The 22,509-nt window shown below is 41.4% G+C and overlaps 1 protein-coding gene and 1 pseudogene across 9 annotated transcripts in view; one reads left to right on the top strand and one right to left on the bottom strand.

Annotated features, from left to right (window-relative positions):
* The window catches only part of TMEM219 (transmembrane protein 219), a 52,421-nt gene that overhangs the window by 8,456 nt on the left and 21,456 nt on the right, over positions 1 to 22,509 (bottom strand). For 2 of the 8 annotated variants that reach the window (XM_086375021.1, XM_086375023.1), the window contains exons 1-3: positions 8,073 to 8,613; positions 7,331 to 7,529; positions 7,048 to 7,237 (exon numbers count right to left, since the gene is read on the bottom strand). In XM_086375021.1, the coding sequence (XP_086231147.1) occupies positions 7,048 to 7,237; positions 7,331 to 7,495 (355 nt within the window). In that variant the 5' untranslated portion in view covers positions 7,496 to 7,529; positions 8,073 to 8,613. Of the gene's footprint in view, positions 1 to 7,047; positions 7,238 to 7,330; positions 7,841 to 8,072; positions 8,614 to 22,509 lie in introns of those variants that run through there. The other 6 variants (XM_086375019.1, XM_086375022.1, XM_086375017.1 and 3 more) reach the window with 3 other exon arrangements.
* On the top strand, positions 641 to 1,895 carry LOC147345164 (glutaredoxin-related protein 5, mitochondrial pseudogene; annotated as a pseudogene). Its single transcript, XR_015154565.1, has one exon. The product of XR_015154565.1 is annotated as a glutaredoxin-related protein 5, mitochondrial pseudogene (transcript).

The following is a 22,509-nucleotide window of genomic DNA, read 5'->3' as shown; positions in this document are numbered from 1 at the left end:
GGTTGTTGTGATTTTCAATTCTAAAATTTGCACTTACATTTTTATGTTCTCTATTTCTTTACAGACTATTGTTAGCATTTAAGACTGTTCTTGATTGAGCGTTTTTATAATGGCTGACTTAAAATCTTTGTCGAATAATTCTGTCATGTGTATTCTATTTTGACATCTATTGATCATTCTTTCCTGTGCAAGTTAAAATTTTTGTGGTCCTTATATGGTGAATAATTTTGGTTGTATCATGACATTTTAAGGATTATTTACAAGATTCTGAACATAGTCTTGTTTAAATTCTATGAAGAATGTTGGTCTTTTTGTTTTAGCAGGCAATGGGACCGTTGGGGTTCAGGGTAAAAAAATTTCAACCTGGGGCTCTGTTTTCAATGTCAGATTGAGGCAGGCAGTAGATGTGCCCATCTTCACCGAGTGAACAATTGGGAGTTCATTCCCTGTGGTCAGCAACTCCAAAATATTCATAACAGGACAATCAAGAGAGGCTAGGCCCTACCCAGATAAGAGACCACATATTCCTCACTCTTTAGGTCAAGGAGACCTTCCTGTCTAGAAAACTCCTTGGAGGTCAAAAAGGGAGTGATGCTAAACTACCCACAGGCCTTTTTGCTGGAATCCCCCTTGGCTTAGAGATGCATGAGCATACATGGGAGGATCCTGTGATATACCAAATACGGACTTAGGCAAATCAAAATGACTGGCCAGTGGCTAGCCCAGGTCGTCAGGGGCCAGCGCAGGTCGCCAGGGGCCGAGGGCTCTGGCCAGCACGCGGGGATGAGCAGGTCCCTGGGCCAGGTGGCAGCAGCTCTGCTCCACTGTGGGCGCGGTGCAGGTAGCGGCCTGCGGATCCTGGGCGTGAGGGGCAGAACGCTTGGGCGTCAGCGGCTCTTGGGAACACCTGGACGCATTGGTGAAGAAGGACAAGGTGGTGCTCTTCCTCGGGGGGACGCCGGAGCAGCCCAATGTGGCTTCAGCAACACCGTGGTGCAGATCCTGCAGCTCCACGGCGTCCGTGACTACCTGGCCTACAACATGCTGGACCACCGCCAGCTCCAGCAAGGTATTAAAGACTATTCCACTGTCCCGCAAGTGCACCTCAACGGCGAGTCCATGGAGGGCTGTGACAATGCACCACAAGGACCTGGTAGAAGAGCTGAAAAAGCTGGAGATCCGCTCCGCCCTCTTAGATGAAACAAAAGACCAAGACTCAAGTGAGGGAGGGGGGCCTGGGCGAGGAGCTGTTGGTGTCAAGAGTCTCACCACCAGAGAAGCCTTACCCATTCGGGTTCCCACTCTTCAGATGACTGCTTGCACTGCTTCCTCCAATTTGTAAGCAGCTGGGTGATTTTAGCCTGTCTGGTGTTTGGGCAAGGAATATCCCATTGTGAACATAATCGTAACCACTGCACTGTCATAATCGATGTCATATTATGATGTTGTAAACAAAATTCCTTCTTGTATTGTCCTTTGCTCTTTGCCTGATCCACGAGTAAACCTAGGAGCTTTTGAATCATTGTTATTTACGGGTCCTCCGCAAATATGTCAGTCTGCAAAGATAATATAACCCCCCTCCCCAGTTTTTTGCAACTTGTTCTGCTAAGAAAAATGATGGACAAGGAAGAAAATAAGACAACCGGGTTTTTAGTTTTTTAAAAAATAAACTGCCAACCCAGGAAAGAGGAAACCCAAAAGGAATGCCCCACACAAGTGATTTAAACTACCACAAGGGTATGACTCTCTCTCTGAGTTTGCCTATGCGTCACAAGTGATTTAAACTACCAGAAGGGTATGACTCTCTCTGAGTTTGCCTATGTGTCTATCCACACATACTGTACTCTTTTTTCCTAATAAACACTTTACTTGTTTCACTAAAAAAATAAAATAAAAATCAGGTAGTTCCTTGGACCATTAAATTGGTAAAAATTAAAAGGAGTGATAATAACAAGAGCTGTTGAAATGTGGAGAAAGGGGCACTCTTCACTGGTGACACTTTTAGAGGACAATTTGGTTGTTTCTGTTGCAATGTTAAATGGAGACAGAGAAGGACCGAGAGGATGCCCAGCAAACTGTGGACTCTTCAGGGGAGGTAAGGAAGAGTTTTACATTTGCTCTGTACATTTCTATGTAATCTGATTCCACAACAAAATGAATTTGGGTATTTAAAAAAATGTCCATACTTTGACTCAGTAATACCACTTGTAGAAACTAAGAAATCCTAAGAAAAGGATTCAAAAGAAAAATGCAAAGTATACCAAGTGTTTATTGTAATTTCATGAAAAATATCAAAAAATAGAAAACAAAAATGTTTATCAATAGAGAAAGCATTAACAAAGATTGGTCTAACCAATTAACAGATCAATTTATATCCATTAAAATAATAGTGTTCTGGCCATTCAGTAATATAGAAAACATGATGTCATAAAGTGAAAAAAAAAAATACAAACCAGTATATACATCATAATTGCAACTGAGAAACACATTTGTGAAATTTATGAGAGAATTCCCCTTTCTTCTACGTTCCTCAAATCAAATCTCTCACCAAATCCTATCCATCTTACACTTCTATCAACTCTCTCAAATCAGTCCCCCTCTTTCACACCACCGTCTTAGCTCAGTTTTTCTTATCATCTTTTTTTGGGGGAGCTGTGTTACACTGCAAGTGGATCTTAGTTCCCTAACCAGGGAATGAACCCATGCCCCTGCATTAGAAGTGCACAGTCTTAACCACTGGGTCAGCAGGAAGTCCTTATCATCTTTTTATCACAATCACCTCCTAACTGGTCTTCATGCACCTTGACCCATTCCTTCCAGGCAGTCAGCCAACAGAGTATGATCTTTTAAAAAGAACAAAAGAACAAAATTCTACTATCTTTCTGATTAAACTCATTGAGTAAGCCAAATATAATAGTTAAAAGTCCAACTACCTTGGCTTGGCACAAGGGACTCTTCATGGAATTCTGCCTGCTGCTTCAGATCCATCTCCTGCCACTCATCAATACTCCTTTCCCGGCAACAAACTGAACCCCTGGAAGTTCCTAAATGTGCCATTGTAATCCCCGTCTGCCTGCTTTTGCATATGTTCTTCCCTCTGGGCTTCCCAGGTGGCTCAGCAGTAAAGAATCTGCCTGCCAATGCAGGAGATGCAAGAGACACGGGTTCGATCCCTAAGTCGGGAAGATCCCCTGGAGGAGGAAATGGCAAGCCACTTCAATATTCTTGCCTGGAGAATCCCATGGACAGAGGAGCCTGGTGGACTACAGTCTACAGTGTCACAAAGAACTGGACACAACAGCAACCGTGCCCACGTGCACGCACTGGCCGAAAGGGCACATTCTTAGGCCTCCCTCAAGCTTCAGTTCAAGCCCTACTATATCCTTGGAAAGGCCTGTCTTCACCATCCCTGCTTGATAGACTTAGGAGTTCTCTCGCTGTACCCTGTGTTCTGCTGCACATGCTGAAAGGTATTTACTTCTGTTCACATCTGTATCCTTGCTAGATTGTGAGTGATTTGAGGTGAGGATCCGTATCTTACAGACTGCTCGATTCCCCGTGCTTGGTACATAGTAGGTGTTCAATAATTACTGCTTAGATGATGCAATCATATGTGATTACTTTTTACTTGGTCCAAAACAATCTTGAATGTTACAACTTTGTTTCTAACCATGCAGAAGCAGAAACTGACAAGCTGATCCTAAAAATAACATGAAAATTCAAGGGATCTGCAATAGCCAAAACAATCTTTTTTTAAAAAAAAGAACAAAGCTGGAGAGTTCGCATTTTTTCCCATCCAAGTATTAACCAGGCTCCACCCTGCTTAGCTTCTGAGTCAGGGTGGTACAGCTGTAGATGAGAATTCACATTTTCTGATTTCAAAACTTACTACAAAGCTACAGTGATCAAAACAGTGTGGTACTAGCATAAGTAGAGACATAGATCAATGGAATAGAACTGAGAATCCAGAAATAAACCCATATGTCTGTGGTCAATTGCTTTCAGTAAGAGTGCCAAGGTTATTCAATGAGGAAAGAATAGTCTTCTCAACAAAATGTGCCAGGTCAACTGAATAGTAGCTGCAAATGAATAAAGTTGGACTCTATCCTCACACCATACACAAAAAAATTAACTAAAAATTGATCACAGATCTAAATGTAAGAGCTAAAAATACAAAATTCTTACAAGAAAACAACAGTAGTAACCTATATTTAGTGACCATGGGTTAGGCAAAGTCTTGTTGGATATAATGCTAAAATCACAAGCAGTAACAACAACAAAAATAGAAACTGGACCTCATCTAAATGAAAACTTTCGTGCTTCCAAGCATACCATTAACAAGGTGAAAAGACAACCCAGAGATGGGAGAGAAAATTTGCAAATCATACATCAGATAAGAATCCTGTATTTAGAAAACAAAAGAGACTCTTACAACTCAATAATTTAAAGAAAAGTTATCCAATTTTTAAAATGAACAAAGACTCTGAATATACATTTCTCTGAAGAAGATACTCAAATGGCCAAATAAGCATATGAAAAAAATATTCAATATCATCAGTCATCAAGAAAATGGAAATCAAATGATGCAACTGATAAGGGCTGAATTTCCAAAACATACAAACAGCTCATACAACTCAAACAAACAAAAAAACCCAACAAAATCAAAAAATGGGAAGAAGAACTAAACAGCCATTTCTCCAATGAAGACATAGATACGGCCAATAGGCACACGAAAAGATGCTCATCATCGCTAATTATTAAAAAAATGCAAATCAAACTATGAGGTACCACTTCACACTGGTCAGAATGACCATCATCAAAAAGTCTAAAAATAACAAATCCTAACAGAGGTGTAGAGAAAAGGGAACCCTCTTACGCTGTTGGTAGGAATGTAAACTAGTGCAGTCTCTACAGAAAACAGTATGAAAGGTCCCTAAAAAATTAAAAATAGAGTTGCCATAGGATCCAGCAATCCCACTCCTGGGCATATATCCAGACAAAACTATAATTCAAGAAGACACATGCACCCCACAACAGCCAAGACCTGGCAAAAACCTAGATACTTACTACTCAGCCATAAAAAGAGTGAAATAATGCCATTTGCAGCAGCATGGATGGACCTAGAGATGATCACACCAAGTGAAGTCAGAAAGAGAAAGACAAATGCCATACGATATTATTTATATGCAGAATCTAAAATACAACACAAATGAACGTATCTATGAAACAGAAACAGACTCACAAACAGAGAGAACAGACTTGTGTTTGCCGAGGGAAAGTGGGGGTGGGGGCGGGTTGAGAGTCTGGGATTAGCCAACTATTATATATAGACTGTATAAACAACAAGGTCCTACTGTATAGCACAGGACATTCAATATTCTGTAATAAACCATAATGGAAAAGAATATGAAGAAGAATATATATATGTATAACTGAATCACTTTGATGTACAGCATAAATTAACACAACACTGTAAATCAACTGTACTTCAATAAAAAAAGAAAACGCAAATCAGAAACGTAATTAGATATCACTTCACACTGACTAGGATGGCTATAGTCAAAAAACAGGCAATAACCAGTGTTGGTGAGAATGTGAAGAAATTAGAACTCTTATACACTGCTGGAAGGAATATAAAATGGTACAGTCATTTTGGAAAACAGTCTAGCAGTTCCTTAAACACAGAGTTACTATATGACCCAGAAACTCCACTTCTAGGTATATACTCAAAAGAAATGAAAACACAGAATAATGCAATAACTTGTACATCAGTGTTTACAGCAGCATCATTCATAACACATAAGAAATGGAAACAATTCAAATGTCAATCAACTGATGAATGGATAAATAAAATGTGGAATATGCATATACTGAATGCCTTTCAGCAATAAAAAGAAATGAAGTACTAACATATCATACAATATGGATGAACCTTGAAAACATTATGCTAAGTAAAAGAAGCCAATCACAAAAGACAACATATTATATGAAATGTCCAGAAAAGGTATATCTTCAGAGATAGAAAGTATTACTGGTTGCCTAGGGCTGGAAGGTTAGGAGAAAAAGGGAAGTACATGCTAATGGGAACAGGATTTCTTCATCAGGTAATGAAAACGTTCTAGAATGGACAGTGGTGACAGTTGCAACATTTTTTTTAATATAAAAAAGCCATTTACTTGTACATTTTAAATAGGTGTGTTTTATGGTTATGTGAATCTTTTATATTTATATATATATTTTACATAAAAAGAACAGGAAAAAATGTTCCAAGTCTGTATATATCATATACATTCCTTTACTCTTGCTCTCTGATCACACACATGTACACCTGACAATAAAAAGACCTACTCTCACCTGGCAACATGTGTATATGTGTGCCTCCCTACAAATACACATATTGATTCCATGGAGAATCTTAGAACGATAGTGTTGGAAAGGACCACAGAAGTCTAAGAATTCCACTTTTCTCTCCTCCTCCTTCATTTCCACAGTCTTTAGATAAGGAACTTGAGGCCAAATCTCACCCAGGAATGAATGGCACCCCCAACTCACTCTCACTCGTCATTTTTCAAGAAAACTTGGCAATTTGGGAATGGAAGATGCCTAATTTTTCTGTGTACTTCATAGCACACAGAGCTCACAGAGCTATCAGGCACTGTATCAAGCATGTATCAGGGACTAAAGACACTAGGTTAAATAAATAGAACATGCTTTTCTGATATCCCTGAGGAATAAAGAAGGTGCCTTTAACAGAAGCCTCAAGGGGTGAAGAGGACTGAGAAAGAACTTTAGGTCAAATCTTGCCAATCTCACCACACCTCCAAGGATAGAATCAAAGGACCCTCAAAGCTGGAAGGGGACAGAGAAAACATTTATCGAGAATATACACAGTGGGCATGGTGTTCACTGAAAATATCTAGTCCTATTATAGCAGAAGTGATTAAGGCCCAGAGATGTGGCCAAGGTCACCAGGATGGTGAGGTCAGAGGCAGGGCCCCACCCCTGAGTGTTCTGATATCCAACCCCACAATTCCTCCTTGATCTCACCTTTCAATCCCATCCGACTACCCTGGACCTGGGCTTGGAATGTCTGGGTCTTGTTCCTGTCTGGACCATCTCCGAAGTTCAAGGTGGTCAGTAAGCCCACGATATGAGACCCACGCCCCTTCCCTGTGACTGTCCCGTTCACGGGGCACAGGGTCAGCTGGCCAAAAGATCTCAAGAAGGAGACCCAGTCCTGTGTGCAAAAAGAAGGTGAGGAGAGGTGAGAGGAGGTCAGCAGCAAGAAGTGGCCTGCAGGGGATGGATGAGCAGGAGGGTGAGTACTCACCTGGGGGATGTCAGGGCTGCGCAGGTCAGTCCTGTGGGTGAGGAGGAAACCACCAAGACCCAAGCCAGAAAGGCCAAGAAGCAGCAGGATCAAAGTGGCACAGACCAGAGGCGGGTGGTGGGCCAGGCAGAAATGCAGGTAGTGCCCTGCCTGGCAGCTGCCCATGGGGAGCAGAGGGGTCTGAGCCTCCGGAAACAGCCTGCGGGAGGACAGGAAGGGAGAACTGGACAAGAGCCTGCCAGTAAGAAGGCACTTACCCATTTCATTCAAAGGGAAGTTAAAGCATCGGGAAGAGAAGGGACTTGTCCAAGGCCACACAGCCAGTGTGGCAGAGCCAGGACAGGAATCCGAGGCTCTTAACTCCGAGTGTTCATCTCCATGCACCACTCAATAAATGTTTGCTGAATTTCATTTCTGAAGTAATCAAGGCGGAAGCAGAGCAGAGTACGCTGTGCTGGAAAAAGGAACTCAAAAAGGAGAATTCTCCAGGGGAGAATTCAGGAAGCAGCTGTTCCGGGGCTATGGTCTGGCCAGGGTTCCAGCTCAGAGTCCAGACAAGTAAGCGTCGGACCAAAAAAACTCCACTTTGGAGCTAAACTCAACTGAAATCCTCCTCTGCCGGTCACTGGCTCAAGGAGACAAATCAGCGAACCTGTGTGAGTTTAAGAAATCTGTGAAATGGGAGTTGTAGGAACATCAAATAGGGAGGACTAAATGAGGCAGATAAAAGTTGCCCTAGTACCTGGCCTTGCAAGAACTGAACAAATGTTCATTTCCTTTCTATTTCTCTGGGTCACATGGATCTTCAAAACCAGGTGGGACAAGGCAAAAATAACTACGGGGAAAATTGAGGTTCGGGCACTTTAACAAAGGAGTGGAAGGGCCAAAGTCTGAAACCCGGCTCCTCTTCCAAGTGAGTGCTCTTTCCCTGGCGAGAAGTGACAGCCTGATGAAAAGGAACATCTGGAAGGTGAGATAAACAGATGGGCTGGGGGAGAAGGAGGGCTCCAGGGAAATGCAGGTGTCACCAAGGCTCAGCCCCGGCCCTGTTTCCCGTCCTGGCACATCTGGAAGGACGGAAAAGGCAGGAAGGGGGAGGGCAGAGCCAGAGGTCGGCGGCTGGTGGTGCCCCTAAGCCTCCCCTCCCCCGCCAAGCCCCTCCTGCAGAAACTCAACACCCGCATCCCTTCCCGCTCTAGCAGCGTCAGATCTGCCCGCCGCTCGCTCTCACCGCTCGCAGCCGGGCGGAGGCCGGCGCCCCCCGCGACGTCACGCGTGGAGTCGCGAAGGGGCGGGGTCCGTGCTCCCACCCAGCCGCCCCACCCGGCCTCGGCGGGATTCGCATGCGCAGTGCTTCTGCGAGGGCGCCTCGCCCCTCCCGGTCCGGGTTGGGGCGTACCAAAAGAACATCCAATGCAGGGGCAAAGGGAAAGAAATAACGCCACGGGAGGTGAGTAAAAGGGAGAGAGGCATCGGAGGTAATCCTAGAGGCATCCAGAAATAGTAATCTGTCCATCCGGGGGGATCATGGAGGCATTTCAACGAGAATCTCGTCGCAGGCAATTTTCTTCTGCTCGTCTCCCACCCGTGCCAATAGCACAGCCCAGCCGCGCCCTAGTTCCGGGTAAAACTTGGGGTCCGCCCGGGGGCGGGGCTCTGGTCCCGGGACTCTGGTCTTCCGGCCGGCATTGGAGCATAGGCTTTTTTTCTGCAATTTGAAGGCAATGGCACCCCACTCCAGTACTCTTGCCTGGAAAATCCCATGGGCGGAGGAGCCTGGTACGCTGTAGTCCATGGAGTCGGACACGACTGAGCGACTTCACTTTCACTTTTCACTTTCATGCACTGGTGAAGGAAATGGCAACCCACTCCAGTGTTCTTGCCTGGAGAATCCCAGGGACGGGGAGCCTGGTGGGCTGCCTTCTCTGGAGTCGCACAGAGTCGGACACGACTGAAGCGACTTAGCAGCAGCAGCAGCAGCAGCAGTAGTAATGTCTAATGGAACGCCACTCCAGTACTCTTGCCTGGAAAATCCCATGGACGGAGGAGCCTGGTGGGCTGCAGTCCATGGGGTCGGGAAAAGTCGGACACAACTGAGCGACTTCACTTTCACTTTTCATTTTCATGCATTGGAGCAGGAAATGGCAAACCACTCCAGTGTTCTTGCCTGGAGAATCCCAGGTCGGGGGAGCCTGGTGGGCTGCCGTCTCTGGGGTCGCACAGAGTCGGACACGACTGAAGCGACTCAGCAGCAGCAGCAGCAGCAGCAATGTCTACATCTCAGGCTTGGTCCATGGCTTTTACTGACCCCTTGATGCATCGGATCCTACAGCTGCAAGGCTGCTCAATAGAGACCATCTGCTTTCACTTCTGCTCGCATTTTAGAGATGAGAACAGGAGGTCCGTCTTAACCCAACAGGACACATGGAACCAATAACTTTGGGTTCAAATCTTGACTCTGTTCCTGCCTCTACGTAAAACATAACCGTGCTCTTCTGGGGACTGAGTTTACTTCTCTGTTAAAGGGGATCATCTTATCTGTCTCACTGTTTGAATGGGAAAATTAAGAGATAAAGTGTGGGAAAACATGCACCCACTGAGCACACAACCAGCACTGGACAAATGCTGTATGAAACAGAAACCGAGTATTCAACTCTGCTGAGGCTTCCTTAAAGCAGAAACCATGTCCTTTCTGTACCACCACCCCCAAAAGTTTATAGCTCAAAATCCTCTCGTATATGTTGTTTAGTCCTTAAGCCATGTCCAACTCTTTTGCAACCCGATGGACTGTAGCCTGCCAGGTTCTTTTTGTCCATGGGATTTCCCAGGCAACCAGTACTGGAGTGGGTTGCCATTTCCTTCTCCACGGGATCTCCTTCCCCCCACACGGATCCAACCCTCATCTCCTGTATTGGCAGGTGGATTCTTTACACTGAGCCACCAGGGAAGCCCCACATATATATAGTCAAGTAATGTTCAACAAGGTGCCAAGACCATTCAGTGGAGAAAAGCCTGTCTTTCCAACAAGTGGTTTTAGGAAAACTGGATATCCACATGGAAGAGAAGGAAATTAAACTCATACTTCACACCCTATGCAAAAGTTAATTCAAAATGCATGAAAGAACTAAATGTAAAAGATGAAACTATACAGATGTTGAAGAAAACATAAGAGGAAAACTTCATGATACTAGATTTGGCAATGATTTCTTCAATATGACACTAAAAGCACAGACAGCAAGAGAAAAGAACAGGAAAATTAGACTATATCAAAGTTTAAAACTTCTGTGCATCAAAAGGCACAATCAACAGAGTGAAAAGGCAGTCCATGGAATGGGAGGAAATATTTGCAAATCATGACTCTGCCAAGGAGTTAATATCTAAAGTATATAAAGAACTCCTACAACTCAACAATAGCAAAACCAACTTGATTTAAAAAGTGACTTAAATAGATATTTCTCCAAAGAAGATATGTAAAATGACAACACATGAGAAGATGCTTAATATCACTAAGCACTAGGGAAATGCAAATCAAAATCACAGTTAGATACCACTTCATAGCTATCACAATGGCCACTCAAAAAAAAAAAAAAAAGCCAAAGGTTGACAAGGCTGAAGAAAGTGGAACCCTTATGCATTGTGCAGAGAAGGCAATGGCACCCCACTCCAGTACTCTTGCCTGGAAAATCCCATGTACAGAGGAGCCTGGTAGGCTGCAGTCCATGGGCTCCCTAGGAGTCGGACACGACTGAGCGACTTCACTTTCACTTTTCACTTTCATGCATCAGAGAAGGAAATGGCAACCCACTCCAGTGTTCTTGCCAGGAGAATCCCAGGGACGGAGCAGCCTGGTGGGCTGCCGTCTATGGGGTCGCACAGGGTCGGACACGACTGAAGCGACTTAGCAGCAGTAGCAGTATGCATTGTGGGTGAGGATGTAAATTGGTACAGCTACTATGGAAAACAGACCAGTGTATCTTTCAAAATTTTTAAATAGAACTACCATATTATCAAGCAATTTCACTTTTGGGCATATAGTCCCCAAAACTGAAAGTAAGGTCTCAAAAAGATATATAAGTACCATGTTCATAGCAGCATTACTCAAAAGAGATAAGAGGTGGAAGCAACTCAGTGTGTCCATCGACAGATGAGTGGATAAAAAACAAATGGTATGCCATACAATAGAATATTATTCAGCCTTTAAAAAGGGCATTCTGACACATGCTACAACATGGATGAACTTTGAGGACATTATGCTAAGTGAAATAAGTGAGTCGCAAAAAGACAAATATTGTATTATTTGTCTTATATAAGATATTCAATACAATAAGTAGTCAAATTCATAGAGACAGAAAATAAAGAGGCAGGAGAGAGGAGAATGGGGAGTTACTGTTTAATGGGTTCAGAGTTTGAGTTTTCCAAGATAAAAAGTGTTCTGGAGACAGATGGTGGTAATGGTTACACAACAGGGTAAATGTACTTAACACTACTGAACTATATAATTAAAAATGATCAAGATAGTAAATGATGTGCATTTTGCCATGATTAAAAATAATGATTAAGAAACCTGGGGAGGATTTATGGCCCAGTCTCCTAGGGTATTAGTGGGTGTTTTTTAAATGCCGTTGATTGTTGCAATTCCAAGTATAAGAAGTATTTTCTTCTCAAAGGAAAAAATAAGTGTGGCTGTCAGAATTTTAGATTCTAGGAATTGGAAGGCACTTAATAACTGAACAACGGGCTTCCCTGGTGGCTCAGATGGTAAAGAATCTTCATGTAATAAGGGAGACCCGGGTTCAATCCCTGGGTCAGGAAGATCATTTGCAGAAAGGAATGGCTACCTACTCCAGTATTGCCTGGAAAATTCCATTGACAGAGAAGCGTGGCAGGCTACATCCATGGGGTCACAAAAGAGTTGGACATGAACGACTAACACTTTAATAACTGAACAGTTCAACAATACCACCACCCTCCTTTATTTTCTAAAGGGGCTAAAATTGATGTCTGGAGAAATTAAGGGACTTTCTTGCCCCAAGTCTTCCAGCCAGTTGAGCCTCAGCCAGAACTAGAGCCCACATGTCCCAACACTGAATCCAGCCCTTTCCCACTAAATCCTTTCTCAGTTCTGCCAAGAGCTCTCTCCTGAAAACCTACAAAAGTCTCTGCACGTTCACTGGTAGTCACGTCCAGCCCAGTGTGGGCCAACTAGGTAAACTTTCTCTAGTTTTGACCTAGTCTCCCTACCTGCACCTCAGCTCTTAGAGTAAGTACCATGTTCTCACAAGCCCCAGGTCTTTTCATAGTTTGAGCACATATTATTTGCTCAGTAAATATTTATTGATGAATTTACTAAAAACATCTCCATACAGCCCAGTTTCCCCAAGAACTCACTGATTTTCAGTCTCATTTTATGGTTGGGAGCATGTCTACCCAGGTTTGAATGTTTGTGAAATTTAGGTTAAAATGTAACAGAAAGTTTATTCTGTCAACAATCATTTTTTTTAAACGCCTGCTATGGTTCAGGTCCAAAATTAATATCCACATAGCAAAAATTTTGTTAATGCTTTGACTTAATGACAAGTCTAATTTGTAGGGTAAGATGACATGGAAGCACCCAGTAGTGCTGGTGTACAGTAGAAAGTCAACAAACAATTTTCCCCCATTATTCTTGTGCCTCAGAATAATTAGGCATATTTGCTCAGAAGTTTCTGTCAATGACCATAATTGATATTTACTTGCCAAACCAAGCAAATCCTATGGACCAACAGAGGCAAACTGGTTAGAGCAAGAAAATTCCTTGAGGTCTGCGAATGAGGGTAAACGGATGTGAACAAATGTCTTAAAAGGTGGAGGGGAGCCAATGAAGACACAAAATTGGTTGTGAACTGTAATGCTCCAGCATTACACCAATATTCTGACTTAATCCACTCATCAGGCCCTCAAAGGATGTTACTGTGGAACCCTGGCCCTAGACATGTTTAATTAATTCATTAATTAGTTTATTTATTTATTTTTGGCCATATCATATGGCAAGTGGAATCTTAGTTCCCTGACCAGGGATCAAACCCTGCCCCTTGCACTGGAAGTGCAAAATCTTAACCCCTGGACCGCCAGGCAGTAGGTGACGGAAGCTGGCTTATGATTCAGGCTTGTTTACAGCCTATCATATGAGGATCAGAAAGCTGATGGAGAAGGGAATCAACCAGTCCCTTGAAAGGAATTTAAAGAGAGATTCTTCAATCACTCCACAGTGATAAGTTCCTCTCAGACCTCTGACTCAGATAAAGCCTCTCTCAGAGAGCTGTTTTATTTTTTTCCTTCCAAATTATTGAGTCTTAAAACTTGGGGAGACTAAAGACCCTTTTGAAAATTTGATGAGCTTTTCACTCGGTCAACCAGATATTCATTCAATAAATATGAGCAGAAGGCTCTATTCTGTGAGCTAACAATACAATGGTGAACAAAGATTCAAGATCCCTAGCCTCCTGGAACTACAACCTGCTTCTAGACACTCTCCTTGGAAAAATGCACGTTCATCTAAACATCCACATGCAGTTTAAATCAGTGGAACCTCAGTCCTCTTGGAGCTCATCCTGAGAAAGAACCCCTGGACATTAGCACTTACTAATGTTCCTTCTATACCTAGTTAAACCTCACTTTTGTGTTTAGTTTTCTATCAGAACTGCTTGATGAGATTATTGCTTTCCCACTTTATGATGTGGTTTCATCCATTCCATCAACTAAATCATTCATTCAACAAACATCTGAATATTGCTAACTGCCAGGCACTTGGGTAGAAGCAATACTTTTGGCTGTGCTCTGAGGCATGTGGGATGTCTCCCCAACCTGGACATCCCCAGTGAAAATGCCAAATCCTAACCACTAGGCCACCAAGGAACTTGCTGGGTTCCTTGGGAAGCTACAATGAGGGAAACCATATTTCCTATCAATGAAAAGCCTTAGTGAAAGAGGCAGATACACAAAAAAATTATAAGATGTTAAATACCGAGATAATCACATAACATAATAACAATAACTACCCACTACTGAATAACTTCTAAATGGATCAAGCATTTGATGGCCTTTAAATGTTCCCTTGTTCAACCATGTCAATATCAAAATAAAATTGGTATTATCCCTACTTTACAAATGAGAAAACAAAAGGTTAGCAATGTTAGGAAACTTGCCAATGGTCTCCAGATATCGGTAGCTACATGTAATACATACACATGTGATAAAAATATTGGGGAAAAAAGGAAAATATGTTTATAAGCCTGCCTGGGATAAGACATACTTTCTAAAGAAAGACACATGTATGTATAGAAACCCTAAATGAAAAAATTGATATGCCTTTTAAAAGTTTCTAAATGATTAAAAAAAACATACAAGTGAGAAGTAGGAGAAAATAACTGCAATATATATTAATAGTCAAGAGATTGTCAGTTTCTCCTTTTATGTCTGTTAGTGTTTGTCTTATGTATTGAGGTGCTCCTATGTTGGGTGCATAGATATTTACAATTGTTATGTCCTTGGATTGATCCCTTGATCATTATGTAGTGTCTTTCCTTCTCTCTCATAATAGTCTTTATTTTAAGGTCTACTTTGATATGAGGATTGCTACTCCAGCTTTCTTTTGCTTTCCATTTGCATGGAATGTATTTTTCCATCCTCTCACTTTCAGTCTATATGTGTCTTTAGATCTGAAGTGGGTTTCTTGTAGACAGCATGTATATGCATCTTGTTTTGTATCCATTCAGCCAGTCTGTGTCTTTTGGTTGAAGCATTTAATCCATTTACATTTAAAGTAATTATTGATATATACATTCCTATTGCCATTTTCTTAATTGTTTGGTGTTTGTTTTTGTAGATCTTTTTCTTCTCTGTATTTCCTGACTATATAAGTCCCTTCAACATTTGTTGTAAAGCTGGTGTGGTGGTACTGAATTCTCTTTTCTTTTGCTTGTCTGAAAAGCTTTTGATTTCTCCATCAATTTTGACAGTAACACAATATAGTAGGAGACTTTAACACCTGACTTACACCAATGGACAGATCATCAAAACAGAAAATTAATAAGGAAACACAAGTCTTAAATGATACATTAGATGAGGTGGATCTCATTGGTATCTTCAGGACATTCCATCCAAATGCAGAAGAATACACCTTCTCAAGTGTACATGGAACATTCTCCAGCATAGACCACATCATGGCTCACAAATCAAACCTCAGTAAATTTAAGAAAATTGAAATCATATCAAACATCTTTTCTGACCACAGTGCTATGAGACTAGATATCAATTACAATAAAAAAAACACAAACACATGGAGATTAAACAATACATTTCTAAATAAAAAACAGGTTACTGAAGAAATCAAAAGGGAAATAAAAAAATTCCTAAAAACAAAAGACAATGAAAACACAACACCTCAAAACCTATGGGATGCACCAAAAGCATTTCTACAAGGAAAGTTTATATCAATACAGTCCTACCTCAAGAAACAAGAAAAACATCAAATAGACAACCTAGCTTTACACCTAAAACAACTGGAAAAAAAAGAACAAAAAAACCCAAACTTAGCAGAAGGAAAGAAATCATAAGGATCAGAGCAGAAATAAATGAAAAAGAAATGAAAGAAACAACAGTAAAGATTAATAAAACTAAAAGCTGGTTCTTTGAGAAGATAAACAAAATTGACAAACCTTTAGCCAGACTCATCAAGAAAAACAGATCAGATCAGATCAGTCACTCAGTCATGTCCGACTCTTTGCGACCCTATGAATCACAGCACGCCAGACCTCCCTGTCCATCACCAACTCCCGGAGTTCACTCAGACTCACGTCTATCGAGTCAATGATGCCATCCAGCCATCTCATCCTCTGTCGTCCCCTTCTCCTCCTGCCCCCAATCCCTCCCAGCATCAGGGTCTTTTCCAATGAGTCAACTCTTCCCATGAGGTGGCCAAAGTATTGGAGTTTCAGCTTCAGCATCATTCCTTCCAAAGAAATCCCAGGGCTGATCTCCTTCAGAATGGACTGGTTGGATCTCCTTGCAGTCCAAGGGACTCTCAAGAGTCTTCTCCAATACCGCAGTTCAAAAGCATCAATTCTTCAGCGCTCAGCCTTCTTCACAGTCCAACTCTCACATCCATACATGACCACTGGAAAAACCATAGCCTTGACTAGATGGACCTTTGTTGGCAAAGTAATGTCTCTGCTTTTGAATATGCTATCTAGGTTGGTCATTAACTTTCCTTCCAAGGAATAAGCGTCTTTTAATTTCATGCCTGCAATCACCATCTGCAGTGATTTTGGAGCCCCCCAAAATAAAGTCTGACACTGTTTCCACTGTTTCCCCATCTATTTCCTATGAAGTGATGGGACCAGATGCCATGATCTTAGTTTTCTGAATGTTGAGCTTTAAGCCAACTTTTTCACTCTCCTCTTTCACTTTGATCAAGAGCCTTTTAAGTTCCTCTTCATTTTCTGCCATAAGGGTGGGGTCATCTGTATATTTGAGGTTACTGATATATCTCCCGGCAATCTTGATTCCAGCTTGTGCTTCTTCCAGCCCAGCGTTTCTCATGATGTACTCTGTGTATAAGTTAAATAAGCAGGGTGACAATATACAGCCTTGACGACTCCTTTTCCTATTTGGAACCAGTCTGTTGTTCCATGTCCAGTTCTAACTGTTGCTTCCTGACTTGCATATAGATTTCCCAAGAGGCAGGTCAGGTGGTCTGGTATTCCCATCTCTTTCAGAATTTTCCACAGTTTATTGTGATCTACATAGTCAAAAGCTTTGACATAGTCAATAAAGCAGAAATAGATGTTTTTCTGGAACTTGCTTGCTTTTTCCATGATCCAGCGGATGTTGGCAATTTGATCTCTGATTCCTCTGCCTTTTCTAAAACCAGCTTGAACATCTGGAAGTTCACGGTTCATGTGCTGCTGATGAGCCTGGCTTGGAGAATTTTGAGCATTACTTTACTAGCGTGTGAGATGAATACAATTGTGTTGTAGTTTGAGCATTCTTTGGCATTGCCTTTCTTTGGGAGTGGAATGAAAACTGACCTTTTCCAGTCCTGTGGCCACTGCTGAGTTTTCCAAATTTGCTGGCATATTGAGTGCAGCACTTTCACAGCATCATCTTTCAGGATTTGAAATAGCTCAACTGGAATTCCATCACCTCCACTAGCTTTGTTCATAGTGATGCTTTCTAAGGCCCACTTGACTTCACATTCCAGGATGTCTGGCTCTAGGTGAGTGATCACACCGTCGTGATTATCTGGGTCATGATGATCTTTTTCATACAGTTCCTCTGTGTATTCTTGCCACCTCTTCTTAATATCTTCTGCTTCTGTTAGGTCCATACCATTTCTGTCCTTTATCGAGCCCATCTTTGCATGTAATGTTCCCTTGGTATCTCTAATTTTCTTGAAGAGATCTCTGCTGCTGCTGCTGCTAAGTCGCTTCAGTCATGTCTGACTCTGTGCGACCCCACTGACGGCAGCCCACCAGGCTCCCCTGTCCCTGGGATTCTCCAGGCAAGAACTCTGGAGTGGGTTGCCATTTCCTTCTCCAATGCATGAAAGTGAAAAGTGAAAGTGAAGTCGCTCAGTCGTGTCCAACTCTTTGTGACCCCATGGACTGCAGCCTACCAGGCTCCTCTGTCCATGGGGTTTTCTAGGCAAGAGTACTGGAGTGGGATGCCATCGTCTTCTCCATGAAGAGATCTCTAATCTTTCCCATTCTGTTGTTTTCCTCTATTTCTTTGCATTGATCACTGAGGAAGGCTTTCTTATCTCTCCTTGCTATTCTTTGGAACTCTGCATTCAGATGCTTATATCTTTCCTTTTCTCCTTTGCTTTTTGCTTCTCTTCGTTTCACAGCTATTTGTAAGGCCTCCCCAGACATTTATGATTAAAATTCTTCAAAAAATGGGCATAGAAGGAAACTACCTCAACATAGTATAGGCCATATATGATAAGCCCACAGCAAACATTATTCTCAATGGTGAAAAACTGAAAGCATTCTCCCTAAGATTAGGAACAAGACAATGGTGTCCACTTTCACCACTATTATTCAACATAGTTTTGGAAGTCCTAGCTATAGCAATCAGAGAAGAAAAGGAAATAAAAAGAATCCAGATCAGAAAAGAAGTAAAGGTCTCACTGTTTGCAGATGACATGATACTATATACAGAAAACCCTAAAGATACTATCAGAAAATTACTAGAGCTAATCAGTGAATTTAGCAAAGTCGCAGGATACAAAATCAATACACAGAAATCACTTGCATTCCTATATTCTAACAATGAAAAATCATAAAGTGAAACTGAAGAATCAATTCCATTCACCATTGCAACAAAAACAATAAAATATCTAGGTATAAACTTAAGGGGACAAAAGAACTGTATACAGAAAATTATAAGACACTGATGAAAGAAATCAAAGATGACATAAACAGATGGAGGGATAGTCCATATTCCTGGGTAGGAAGAATCAATATTGTGAAAATGACTATAGTACCAATGCAGTCTACAGGTTCAATGCGATCCCTATCAAATTACCAATGGCATTTTTCAGAGAACTAGAACCAAAAAAATTCACAATTCATATGGAAACACAGTCAGTCAGTCAGTTCAGTCACTCAGTCTTGTCTGACTTTTTGCAACCCCATGGACTGCAGTATGCCAGGCTTCCCTGTCCTATCTTTTTGCCTTTTCATACTATTCATGGGGTTCTCAAGAATATTGAAGTGGTTTTCCATTCCCTTCTCCAGTGGACAACGTTTTGTCAGAACTCTTCACCATGACCCGACCATCTTGGATGGCCCTAAACGGCATGGCTCATAGTTTCATTGAGATAGACAAGGCTGTGGTCCATGTGGAAACACAAAATACCCCAAATAGTCAAAGCAGTCTTGAGAAAGAATAGAGCTGGAGGAATCAACCATCCTGACTTCAGATTATACTACAAAGCTACAGTCATCAAGACAGTATGGTACAGGCACAAAAACAGAAATCTAGACCAATGGAACAAGATAGAAAGCCCAGAAATAAACCCATGCACCTATGGGTACCTTATTTTTGACAAAGGAGGCAAGACTATACAATGGGGCAAAGAGAGCCTCTTCAATAAGCAGTGCTGGGAAAACTGGACAGCTACATGTAAAAGAATGAAATTAGAACACTTCCTAATACCACAGACAAAGATAAACTCAATATGGATTAAAGACCTAAATGTAAGACCAGAAACTATAAAACTCTTAGAGGAAAACATAGGCAGAACACTTGATGACATAAAGCAAGATTGTCTATGACCCATCTCCTAGAGTAATGGAAATAAAAACAAAAGTTAACAAGTGGGACCTGATTAAACTTAAAAGCTTTTGCACAGCAAAGGAAACTAAAAGCAAGGTGAAAAGACAACCCTAAGGATGGGAGAAAATAATAGCAAATGAAACAACTGACAAAGGATTAATTTCCAAAATATACAAGCAGCTCATACAACTCAATACCAGAAAAACAAACAACCCAATCAAAAAGTGGGGAAAATACCTAAAAACACCAGGCATTTCTCCAAAGAAGACATACAAGTGGCTAACATGAAAAGATAGTCAACATTGCTCATTATTAGCGAAATGCACATCGAAACTACAATGAGATATCACCTCACACTGGTCAGAATGGCCATCATCAAAAAGTCTACAAACAATAAATGCTGGAAAGGGTGTAGAGAAAAGGGAACCCTCTTGCACTGTTGGTGGGAATGTAAATTGATGCAGCCACTATGGAAGATGGTATGGAAATTCCTTAAAAAACTAGGAATAAAACCACCGTATGACCCAGCAATCCCACTCCTGGGCATATACCCTGTGGAAACCAAAATTGAAAAAGACACATGTATCTCATTGTCTATTGAAGCAATATTTACAATAGTTACAACATGGAAGTAACCTAGATGTCCATTGACAGATGAATGGATAAAGAAGTTATGGTACATATACACAATGGAATATTACTCAGCCATAAAAAGGAACACATTTCAGTCAGTTCTAATGAAGTGGATGAACCTAGAGCCTATTATACAGAGTGAAGTAGTCAGAAAGAGAAAGACAAATATAACATACTAATAGATATATACAATCTAGAAAGAGGTAGAAAGACGGTACCAAAGAATTTATTTGCAGGGCAGCAATGGACAAACAGATATAGAGAACAGACTCATGGACATGGGGAGAGGGGAGAAGAGGGTGAGATGTATGGAGAGAGTAACATGGAAATTTACATTACCATATGTAAAATAGATAGCCAATCGGAATTTGCCATAAGTCTCAGGAAACTCAAACAGGGGCTCTGTATCAACTTAGAGGGGTGGGATGGGAGGGAAATGGGAAGCAGGTTCAAGGTGGGGTGGAATATATATATATATAGAGAGAGAGAGAGAGACAGAGAGAGAGAGAGAGACAGAGAGAGAGATCTATAGCTGATTCATGTTGAGGTTTGACAGAAAACAAAAAAATTCTGTAAACCAATTATCCTTCAATTTAAAAATTAATTTAAAAAAGAGATTAGTAGCAGGTGATATGTTTCCCCTTGAGGTAAAATTTATATATTGTGAAATGCACAGACCTTAAGTATAAAATTTCATACATTGTAATTTATGAAAGGTAATGCCCATTAAAAATACCTCACTCTAGATATGAAATGCTTCCAGTACTCTGGGAACTTCCCTCATTCCCCTTCCAGTTACTCCCTGTCTTCTCTGTCCAAAGGCCATCACTATTCTGATTCTATTACTGCAATCTTTCTTTTTTTCCTTAAAATGTCCAAATTCTCTCACTAGATTGTAAGTTTTCATAAAGAAGAATCTGCCTGATTCTTTTTCTCCCTTAGGGTGTGTATGTGTGTGTGTGATACAATATATACAACATAAAATTTGCCATTTTAACAGTTTTGAAGTGTGCAATTCAGTGGAATTAGTTATATTCACAGTGTTGTGCAACCATCACAATTTACTTCCAAAAAAACTTTTATCACCCTAAACAGAAATTCTGCAACCATTAAGCAATCGTATCTCCCTTGACCCAGACACTAATAACCTCTTGTCTACTCCCTATCTTTATGCATTTGCCTATTCTAAGATATTCCATATAAGTGGAATCATAATATTTGTCTTTTTTGTGCCTGGCTTATTTCACTTAGCATCATGTCTTCAAGGTTCATCCATTCATAGCATGTGTCAGAATTGCTTTCCTTTTTAAGGCTGAATAATATTCCATTGCATAAACACACCGCATTTTGTTCATTCATATGTTGATGGACAGTTTTTTTCCCACATTTTGGCTGTTATGAATAATTCTGTTAGGAACATTTTGGTGTACAAGCGTCTGAGTCCTTGTTTTTAAATCTGTCTATGACTGGGAGAGGAATTGGCTTGGTCATATGGTAACCCTGTTTAACTCTTGGAGAAACTGCCAAACTGTTTCCCACAGCAGCTGCACCATTTTACATTCCCAACTGCAATGTGCAAAGGTTCCAATTTCTCCACATTCTTACCAACACTTGTTATTATCTTTTTGATAACAGCTATCCTAGTACATTTCACTGTGGTTTTTATTTGCATTTCCCTAATATTAAAAAGCAGAGACATTATTTTGTCAACAAAGGTCCATCAAGTCAAGGCTATGGTTTTTCCAGTGGTCATGTATGGATGTGAGAGTTGGACTGTGAAGAAAGCTGAGCACTGAAGAATTGATGCTTTTGAACCGTGGTGCTGGAGAAGACTCTCGAGAGTCCCTTGGACTGCAAGGCGATCCAACCAGTCCATCCTAAAGGAGATCAGTCCTGGGTGTTCATTGGAAGGACTGATGTTGAAGCTGAAACTCCAATACTTTGGCCACCTGATGCAAAGAGCTGACTCATTTGAAAAGACTCTGATGCTGGTAAAGATTGAGGGCAGGAGGAGAAGGGGATGACAGAGGATGAGATGGTTGGATGGCATCACCGACTCAATGGACATGGGCTTGGGTGGACTCTGGGAGTTGGTGATGGACAGGGAGGCCTGGTGTGCTGTGGTTCATGGGGTCGCAAAGAGTCAGACACGACTGAGCAACTGAACTGAAACTGGAACTGAATGACTAATGGTGTTGACAGTTTTCATGTGCTTGTTTCTTATTTTG

The sequence above is a fragment of the Bos grunniens genome, chromosome 25 (assembly GCF_055505025.1).
Source record: "Bos grunniens cultivar Pamir isolate PY7600 chromosome 25, Bosgru_T2T1.0, whole genome shotgun sequence".
Lineage (NCBI taxonomy): Eukaryota > Metazoa > Chordata > Mammalia > Artiodactyla > Bovidae > Bos > Bos grunniens.
Note: the sequence above shows the minus strand (reverse complement) of the source record. Positions and strands in the feature narration are given on the sequence as shown.